Source organism: Chrysochloris asiatica, unplaced genomic scaffold (assembly GCF_000296735.1).
Source record: "Chrysochloris asiatica unplaced genomic scaffold, ChrAsi1.0 scaffold00052, whole genome shotgun sequence".
NCBI lineage: Eukaryota > Metazoa > Chordata > Mammalia > Afrosoricida > Chrysochloridae > Chrysochloris > Chrysochloris asiatica.
This window is the reverse complement of record NW_006408570.1, coordinates 14695888-14706846: the sequence shown is the minus strand read 5'-3', so window position 1 is coordinate 14706846 and position 10959 is coordinate 14695888. Positions and strand designations below refer to the sequence as shown.

The 10959-nt window shown below is 41.8% G+C and overlaps 1 protein-coding gene across 1 annotated transcript; it reads right to left on the bottom strand.

Moving 5' to 3' along the window:
• Nucleotides 1-2492: 2492 nt before the first annotated feature.
• Nucleotides 2493-5595, bottom strand: LOC102831731 (protein NipSnap homolog 3A-like). Its single transcript, XM_006863002.1, has 2 exons — nt 5587-5595; nt 2493-3170 (listed from the first exon to the last, which is right to left on the bottom strand). The coding sequence occupies exons 1-2, from the start codon at nt 5593-5595 to the stop codon at nt 2493-2495; spliced, it is 687 nt and encodes a 228-aa protein (XP_006863064.1).
• Nucleotides 5596-10959: the final 5364 nt, after the last annotated feature.

Sequence of the window (10959 nt, the reverse complement as noted above, 5' to 3'; positions counted from 1 at the left end):
AAACAGGAGACATAAAGAGCTGGAACAATGGTTTAGTGGTAGCAGCTGATTCCCACAGAAGTCAGGATTGAGGACTGCCAGTCCAGCACTCTTTCCCCCACACCCTCCTGTTGGAATGCTACAGAAATAAGTCACTAAAAAAGCAATAGATTATGTTAAGTGAACTCACTTATTATTTGAATTTTTAAAGTATCATATTCTACCAAGTACAACAAGTTAAGAAAAGTTAGGGCATTCTCTAAAGCATCCAATTACTTGTTTCTCTCTCTCATATATATATATATATTGTTGTTGTTGTTAAGTGCCATGAAGTCGGTTCCGACTCATAGCGACCCTGCACAGGGTTTCCACGGCTGTATGTGTGTGTATAAATATATATACACAAGGAGCACATAGTGGTTATTAATCAGGCTGCTAACCTCAAGATCAGCCGTTTGAAACTATCAGCTGTTCTGTGGGAGAAAAATGAGACATTCTGCTCCTGTAAAGATTTACAGCCTTGGAAACCCTGTACAGCATCGCTAGGAGTCAGAACTTACTCTATGGCACACACACCCCCACCACCACCATCTATATATACACACATATATGTTGTTGTTGTTAAGTGCCATTGAGTTGGTTCCTACTCCTAGTGACCCTGTAGAGAATTTCCAAGAAGTGGCTGGTAGGGTTTAACCACTGACCTTGCAGTTATCTCTCCAGTGCTCATCCTACAGCATCACACAAGTATTCCCTACCCTTATCTCTCTCTTTGGCTATATATCTATATCTATATCTAGTTGTGTTTTTAAGTGCTGTTGAGTCGGTTCTAATTCATAGGCACTAGATATAGGGTTTCCAAGGAGCAGTTGTCGGGTTTGAACCACCCACTCCATGGTTCAAATCAATCTTGCAATCTGGTGTTTATCCTACAACACCACATAGGATTTATATATATATATATAAATATATATATATACACACACGTATCCTGGAGTCCTGATGTGATGCTGTAGGTAGGATAAAGTACTGAATCGCAAGGTCAGCAGTTCAAACCCACAAACTGCTCCTCGGAAAAAGAGTCTTTATGAGTCAGAACAGATTCTATGGCACTTAACAACACCAACATACATCTCCTGGTGTGGCACTGTAGGATAAACATGGGACTGGTAACTGAAAGGTTGGTGGTTCAAAGCCACCAACTGCTCCTTGGAAACTCTATACAGGGTTGGTATGAGTCAGAACTGACTCGAGGACACTTAACACTAGCAATATGGATATATGTATGTATCTCACAGGTGAGATAGAGGGGGGGGAAGGGTCCAGAAATCAGGATTAAACATGGGCCATTTATTGAAATCTTGGGACCCAAGTCTTGAGCAATGTTGAAGCTATACCCCTTCTTGCTTGGACAATTGTAAAGCTGTGTGTAGGACATGCCCAGGGCATACAGCTGAGCAGCCACATCCTGGGACATGCCATTAAGACTATCCATAAAAATTCTGTATTTTTACTTCTGTGAGAAATAAATGCTCAAGATGGTCCATCTTCAGGAATTACTCAATTCTCATCTTTTTTTTTTTCTTTTGAATATGTAGGCTTTTATTATTGCAAGCTTATCCAAATGAATAAAAGAAAATATGTTCCAAGTACCTTAGCTGAATAGTAACTCAAAATAAGGTAGTTGTTGTTGTTGTTAAGTGCCATCGAGTCGGTTCCGACCCATAGCGACCCTGTATAGGGTTTCCGAGGGTGTAAATCTTTACGGGAGTAGAAAGCCTCATCTTTCTCCCGCGGAGCGGCTGGTAGTTTCGAACCGCTGACCTTAAGGTTCGCAGCCCGATTCGTAACCACTACGCTACCAGAGCTCCTTCAAAATAAGGTAGAAGTTAGCAAAATTAATTACAAATTAACATATTACACCATATAAAACAACATGCCTAAAAAGTCTAACACCAAGACATTATTTTCTAAGTTAGAGTGACCACGATGTGAAAGCCATAATGAATACAAATGATACAATACTTTTCCAATGCAAAGAAATATATTTAATATTCTTATGAATCCCACTTGATATTATAAACTTTACTGAACAAAATTCTTTTTTGTTAGAAAAACCGCTATCTTGAAAGGGTAGATATTACATATAAATAATTTTAAAATATTGTCATATGATGTCAAATGATGAAAATATAAAATCATTTTAACGTAAGAAAATGTTGTACCAAAAAGGCTGTCAAAATACAAAACCAACAATATTTGAAAACGAAGAGAACAATCAAGATCACAAAACAGTAGCAACTATTTCTAAAGTACGGCAGATATGGAAATGCCATCCTGAAGTAGTAATGACAAAGGACAGAGAGGTAGCTTTTAATAATGTAAGGGACATAGCTGATTAACTTACCATTTTCTTCAGTTGAAAGTGAGAATCTCTTAGGAGAATTTAAACACCATTAGGAGAGACCTCTTACAGCAGTTAGTTACATGTGTCATTTCAGTAGCAAACTATTTCAAGGTGAAAATGATGCAGGAATCAGGAGCATATTCTGCTGTGAGACTAGGTAGTTGACACTTTCCCGAACAGCGGCCACAACTCTGGGGTCCTCATGAGACTGATGTCTCCCAGCTGCACGGCTATCTGGACTCTCATTCCACCAAAGAACATGAACTTTATTGAGGACTCCATATTCTGTGTGGCAAACTCCAACCAGTTTGCTGTAGTTTAGATTGCTATGCGAATAAACTGCCCTTTGAAATGCTTCGCCCCACAGAGCTGGTCCACCAGGTTTCATTTGAAAAGTAACCCGCTCATAGACTCCTTCTTTTGGAGGCTTTTGTATTTTGCACCATGGTACCAGGTAAGTTATTTCACACTCTTGTTTATCCATAAGAAGCAAATTTGGAATGAGGAATTGTTCTTGCCATTCCTTATTTTTGGTCAAAGCTTTCCGAACTTCAGCTTGATGAGCAAAATTGTCATACTTCCAGATATGAAACACTTTGTTTGTTCTGCCTCCAAATTCTACATTCCAGTATCCAGTCAGTTCAGAGTGAGCAGTCCGAAGATGAATGTTTTTCTTCATATTTTCCAGGAATTCATTCATCTTTGAAGGTTTAATGTAATTAGTACGAAATTCATAGAATGTCTCATCATACTGCCTGGGACCTGAAGTAAAAGATGAACACACCTGTTCCTGAAGTCTTGGCTGGTTTCTCGGGTTCTACCTCTCCTTTTGAGTCTGGTCAGGAGAGGTGGGTAAGGTGGCTGGCTGTCCCCACTCAGAGGAGGAGGGACTGTCAAATGTGGCAGTGGCATGCCATCTCATACGACTAGGGGAGTTGGCCATTAGTCACGCCCCAACTCCAATCCGGTGGCGCAAGGGGCCAGCACGGTCGGTTTTGAAGGTCAGGGAACCAAATGTTACAGCAGCTTTAGATTTGTGGTGGAAGAAACTGAGGCCACTCTGAGAGGCGAAGCAGGGTTTCAGATTTTATCAGGCTGACTCAGAGGAGCTGATTTCTCCAGATTCTGAGCCTCAATTCTCATCTTGATTGCACTACACAGGCAATTAGTGATGGATTATTATAAATCGAGGAGTGAACTTTAAAGAACCCCCTATAGTTCAATCTCTTATTTGATAATTTAGGAAATTGCTATAGACTTGACACAGGAATGAAGTTGGGGGGGGGGTGGGGGTGTCCAGGGAGTTGTAGACTAGTGTAAAAATAGAAGACACTTGTTGGGCCTGCTAGGAACTTTAAATAATAATATAACCATCAAGGAAATGGGAGGTTCATGGGGAGAGTGGAAGACTAACTTTAAATAAGAATGCTGCCATCAAGGGAAGGTAGGTGGCATCAGGGAAGATTAACCCCTTGGAACTCTGTCAGTGAGGATCAGGGGAGGGACTTTATCCAGATTTGTTGTTAAGTGCTGTTGAGTCAATTCCAACCAAATAGCAACCCTGTATAGGGTTTCCAAGGAGAAGCTGGTGAGCTTGAACAACTGACCTTGCAGTTCAAATGACTTTACAGTCTGATGCATTAGCCCACAGCCACACCAGGACTCCTTCTCCAGATAGGAGGATAAAATTATTTGCAAGCTGGTCTTGCTTGGCATCCACCCATGTCTACTGGGCACCTGACTCTCATTAAATGAGTACAGATTGGATTTCTTGAGTGTTTGTGAGTAAGTACTCATGATAACTCATTGGTGACATAACCCAGAAGAACTGATGAAGTATCCAGGGTATCGACAACATTTCTCACACTTCCTTGTGAGATAATCTACTAGTCAGACTGCTACTAGTCAGAAGTTTAAAGGTCAGACTGCTTTACCCAGTGTCTTAAACATAACTTTAAAAGACAACTTTCTACTGAGGCAGACCAGGCCCTGGGAGAAGTTTAAACCAGAACACTGATGAACCACGCATGCCATGAGTTTTTTTCTGCCCCTACCAAGACTCCTGTTGTTCCACTGTAGGATCAGCACTGGACTACAAACCACAAGGTTAACAGTTCAAACCCACCAGCTGTTCCTCAGAAACCCTATACAGTGTCGCTATGAGGCAGAACCAACTTGATGGAACTTAACAACAACAACGGACACCTGTGTGACACTGTAGGATAAACACTGCATCACAAGGTCAGTTTGAACTGCAACGTTGGTAGTTCAAATGCACCAGTCGCTCCTCAGAAACCCTATACAGACCAACTCAACAGCACTCACCAACAACAACCAAACACCTTTGCAGTGAACTCCATCTTGAAGAAATGCTGTGCAGGCATCCAGTTAGCATGCCCCCTCCTAAATGTGTTGTTCCCAGAAATCCCTCTCTATCTCTTTGAATACACTTGATGTCTTTTCCCTACTCCAAACCTTTAAAACCCCAGCAAAGTCTTTGTTTGGGGTTAAGAGTTGTGTTAAGCCCTCCCTGGCTCCACTTGCAAGCTTCTTTCCTATAGAAAACTTTTGCTTGAGTGGAAACCCTGCCTCACCTGACTATTCTTACTCAATAGAAGCCAAGGCCCCTCTCATGTAGGATGGGCACTCCCAGTAACATGGGGAAGATTTTACTTTGTAATGAGTATTTAATAGCTTAAGAAATGATCACTGCATACACACTTTTATCATTATTACAAATTCAAGAGACAGTTCCCATTGTGAGAAATAACTTTTGTTGGCATGGTCTATCTTCAGGACTAAAGGAAGTCTTGAGGGTAGCAGGTTAGCATAACAAAAGGAACTCAGTGGAGGGGAAGAACTAGTTTGATTAGGCTAGGAACTAATATAAGAATACACCCATCAAGAAAATAGAGGAAGTTCATGGGGAAAGGGGGAAACTAACTTTAAATGAGAAAGTTCCCAACCTTGGGAGGAGATTGTAAATTCTATAATACCCAAAAAAAGGGGAACTGAAGGAGGGGCTTTTTCAAGACAGGGAAATAAAACTGTTTGTGGGCCGGCTATGCAGTGTGTCTGCCCATGTCTACTGGGTTGGGCACCCAATTTTCAAACTCGAATAAAGAAAACCTTACTCTCACTAAAATAAGTACAGATTGGATTGCTTGAGCATTTGTTGGTATTGACAAAGTTTCTCACACCATACTCATGTTTAGTTGTAAGAAATTGGTATTTTAAGAAAAGGTATAGAAACGAAAAAAAACAAACAAAAGAAAAGGTATAGAAATGTATAGCTTTCTTTTGTGTATTCCTAACTTATCCCACTGCCTTCCAGTTATTTACAACTCTTAGCAAGGGCACTTACTTATGACAAGTGATCCTTGAGGACAGGGTGGAACTGCTCCATAGAGGTTCTGAGACTGTAAATCTTTACAGAAACAGATGGTTTCCTCTTTCTGCTACAGAGCTACTGGTGAGTTTGAGCCACAGACCTGTGGTTAGTAACCCAATGCTTAATCCACTGCACCACCAGGGGTTCTTACTCCTCACTTACACATATGCAAAAGCCTATTTCTATTCTTCTAAGTTTATCCCAAGTTTACTTTTGCAATGTAGTGTACACAGCAAAAGAAAGGGTTGTTGTTGTTGTTAAGTGCTGTTGAGTCAATTCTGACCCATAATGACCCTGTACAGGGTTTCCAAGGAGCAGCTGGTAAGCTTGAACCACCGATCTTGCAGTTCAAATGACTTTGCAGTGTGACTCATTAGCCCATAGTGCCACACCAGGACTCCAAAGAAAGGGTAATGTGAGTATAAAGGACACATTTAAAACACAAAAGTATTTCTGTATATATTACAAATTGAAAGTCAGACTACTGACAATCATTTTCACAGTTCCCTACAGCAATCATACATCAGTTCAATGAGCAAACAAAAGGCTTGTATATATGGCTTTGTCTTTATGATTAGACCCACTCACTGATGTATGCCAATGAGAGCTGCTTTAATTCCAAGTGGTCAGCATCTCTCTCTGGTTAATGGCACCCAAGAAGGAAATTGCTGTCTTCTTTGTCTGCTTAATTTCTTAGTGCCTGCCTGAGCCATTTATGTTTTGCATGCTAGAGGCAACTCCAGTTACTCACTGCTTGGGTCTAAAAATGAAAGGAATCTTCCTCAAAATCGCAATTCCTTTAAATGGTGGACCAGTATTTTGATTCAGACTCTAAATGTCCTTTTGTCTTGTAAAGACAGGAAAACTTTTCCTACACCAGTACTTCCTCCAACCCCTCACACTCATTCCCATTCTCTGGTAGACATCCATTCATACTCAATAAATATTTACCAATTATCACTGGGTCCTAGATGCCAGTGGTGAGCAAGACTTACTCACTTCATACTTTCATAGAACTCACAATCTGGGACAGGGCTGAGAGGGAGAACAAAAGAGACACCAAACTCTACTATGTCATATGAATATTACTAATACAAATATGAATAATTCATACACTTAATTATATTAATCATTCAGCTGCAGTTGAAATGCATTCCAGGGAGATGTAGCAAGAGCACTTAGAGCATGAAAAGGTGAGTGTGATTTAATGTAGGCGAACAGAGAATCCTTCGTCAAGGAAGCAACATTAAACGAAAGATGAATAAGAGTTGGCCAGGGAAGAGGATTGGTGTTGGTGGAGAGCCCTAGGTAGAGAAAACAGCTGCAGAAAGACTCTCTGAATCACAAAGGAGGTAGGTGAGCAAAAGAAGAGAAGAGGCCAGTGTAACTGACATGCAGTGAGGCAGGAGAAGTAGATAGAAGCCAGATGATACAGAAAGCTATAGATCATATTAAGAGTTTGAGTTTCATTATGAGCTATTATAGGACTTCGGGCAAGGAAATGACACAACTTATTTTTAACATAACGTTGGCGAATCTGTGGAGAATGGATTAATTAAGGTGACCCAGAGAAGATGTGATTTCTGTGAGAAACATTGTGGATACCCAGGATACTGCCTCAGTTTCTCTTGGTTATGAGGGCACTGATGAGTGATCATAAGTGCTTACTGACAAATGCTCAAGAAACCCAATCTGTTCTCATTTTAGCCAGAGTGAGGTTTTCTTTATTTAATTTTGCAAAATCAGGCGCCCGACCCAAAGATAAGGGCAGATGCACTGCATGACTGGGTCACAGAGTTTTATTCCCCTGTTTCAAGACTCCCTCCTCCAGTTAGCATGGGGTTCACAATCTAGCCTGGATGGCACCTATGGCCTTAATGACTGTATTCTTATTTAAAGTTCCTAGTCCTAGAACAGGTTTCTTTCCCCCCTTCCCCAACTCATCCTGCTCACATATCCCTGGGTGTGAATCAACAATCTATGCCTGGTCTAGCAATCTCTCATGGACCCTTTATTCCTGAAGATAGACCATCTTGAGAATTCCTCACAATGTGAACCAAGTAGTCCTGGTGTCAGCCTAAGATGGCAATAATGGAGACAAAAAGCAGCACACAAGAGGATGAAACTGAAGGTAATCAGTGATTAGTCAGACAAACTCACTGCAGTTGAGTCAAAACCAATGCATAGTGATTGATTCTATAGGACAGAATAGAACTGCCCCTTTTGGTTTCAGAGATTGTAACTCTGTGGGAGCAGAAACCTTCGTCTTTCTCCTGAAGAGCGACTGGTGGATTTCAAACTGCTGACCTTGTAATTATAGGCTCAACTCATAACTCACTAAGCTACCCGGGCTTCTTAGTTAAACAAAGGGACTGCCAAGAAATAGGGAAATGTTAAGGACAATTCCTAGGTTCTTGATATGAACAACTGGGAGAATGGTGGAGCCATTTAATGAGGTAGGAAACTTTGGAGGAGAAAAACAATCATAAATCCAGTAAAGTTGTTGTTAAGTGTCATCGAGTTGATTCTGACTTATAGTGACCCTCTATAGGGTTTTCAAGGAGTGGTTGGTGAGCTTGAACCATCAACCTTGTGGTTCAAACCCACAGCGCCACACCAGGACTCCTAAATTCAGTAATAGAGATACCCAGTTTGGGAAGTCTATGTGATAGTCCTGGTGTGGTGCTGTGATAAAGCACTGGACCGCAAGGTCAGTTTGAACCACATGGTCAGTGGTTCAAACTCACTAGATGCTCCTTGAGAACCCTATACAGGGTCGCTATGAGTTGGAAATGACACGATGGCATTTAACAATAACTAAGGTAGGGCAGTGGCTAAACATTTATTTGCTAACTGAAAGGCTGGAAGTTGGAACCCACTAGCAGCTATGAGGCAGAAAAGACCTGGCCATCTACTTCTATAAAGATTACAGCCTAGGAAGACTAAGACTCAAGGGGAATACATGAGCAGGCATGTGGTCTGTCTGGTGACCACATTGGTCACCGATAAGGGGAAGTGGGGGGAAATCAGCAACGAAGTTGTGAGCTAAGTCTGACCACATTCAATAGACTCCTGTAAACCTGGGTGGGCACCTGGTTAGCCAGCAGTATGGCAAGACCCGAGAACTCCTGGGCACAGAGGCAGTGACATGGCCACAGAGGACTAGAGCAGAGAGCAAAGTAGTGTCCAACTTCTATGAAGTGAGGGGAGATGCACAAGAACACCCATACTTGCAGATAGTACTCACTTGACCTGGCTTCAATGGCTGGATGATCAGACCTCGACTAGAAGAAGAAAGAGGAAGAAAAAAGAGTAACCTGCTACAGTTGATGAACTTTACCTATACTTATAGATGTAGTAGCTCACAAAGGGGAACACATCTTTACAGCGAGGATCATTCCCACCTCCTCGGTATACAGGGTTGACAGGGATAGGCAACTTAGACATTGGATACCCAAAATGGGGGGCGGTTACAAAGGCAAGAAGTGACTGGCTGACAAACCTTCAAGAGAGAGCCTAGTTCCAGATGGGGCGGGGGAAGGTAGAATCTCCACTGAATGGTTTCTACTCCGTTGGGACTGGGCTAATAAAAGGAGATGGGGATAAGACTCCTGTGGTACAATAGTGAATAATTGCTGTCAGGACTGACTGTGAGGGTCAGAAATGTAAAGGTAAACATTTTGTACCAAAAGGAAGGGAGTGATTGACTTTGTAGTCCAGGAGCAGAGGTCCCTGGGACCATCAAGTGAGAAGAGTGGCATGTGAGACCCTACTCAGAGAAGCAGTGATGCCAGAAATGGAGGCAGAGACAATGACATGGACAGATGGAGCGACTGGGGACACTAGACTCAGGGAGGGAGAGGGGCCGTGTGCTGACAGCCAGGGAACAGGCCTATGGGGTGTACGTTTTGGTTGTTTGATGATGCATGGAGGGGATTGTAATCATTGCAATGAAAAAAAATATGATAGGATGAATGTAAAACTGATGTTCTCCCATGTAAACCCATATAATTCACAATAAAAAACTAATAAAAAAATTGAAAAAGATTACAGCCTAGGAAATCCTCCCATAGATTTAACTGTGTCCCCCCATAACATGTGTTCGCTTGCTGGTTTATTATTCTCAGTGGTCTGACAGTTATATAGTGATGTAATGTGGCAATTATGTAATGATTCTCCATGATGTGATCTGAAATGACAAACCAATAAGAGTAGATTGCAATATCCTTAGGAGTTCTGGTAGCATAGTGGTTACGAATCGGACTGATAACCTCTAAAGCAGCAGTTTAAAAATACCAGCCGTTCCATAGGAGAAAGATGAAGCTTTCTGGTCATTTAAAGATTTACAGCCTTGGAAACCCTATACAGGGTCGCTATGAGTCGGAACCAACTCCACAGCACATAATCGCCAATTGAATTGCAATACCCTTAATCCCATCACAATCCTGATCTGATTAAGGCAGTTTCTTTGGAGTGTGGCGTGCAACACCTTTTATCTTATACAGCTAAAAGGAGAGAAAAATAAGAGAAAGGAAACCTGCTATCACCCAGAAAGAAGAGCCAGGAGCGTGTTCTTTTGCCCTGGGGTTCTCTTCTGTGAAGCTTCTAGATCCAGAAGGAGATTGATGCCAAGATAGAGGGAGATATCCAAGGAATGCTGGACCTACAGATGCTGAAAGGAGACCAAGACCCTTTCCCAGAACTGACAGAAAGAGAAAGTCTTCCTCTAGGGCTGGCACACTGAAATTGGACTTCTAGTCTCCTAAACGTGAGAAGATAAATTTTGGTTTGTAAAAGCCATCTACTTGCGTATTTTCATTACAGCAGCACCAGAAAACTGAAAGGAACCCTTGTGGCATAGAGGGTTATACATTGGGCTGTTAACTGCAAGGGCAGCAGTTCTAATCCTCCAGCTGCCCCACAGAAGAAAAGTGAGACTTTTGCTCCTGTGAAGATTTATAGCCTGGGAAACCCTATCCAGGGTTGCTACGAGTTAGAACTGACTCTATGGCACATTCCACCAAAAACAGATAACTAAGGCAAACCCCCGAGCTTAACTGTATTCATGTCATTATGGTCAACCCTACTTTGAGGAGGCATTTTTTCCCACAATCAAAAAGGAAGAACACGGTCAGTATTCCACAAACCAAAAAGGAAGAACACGGTCAGTATTTCTCAAGCT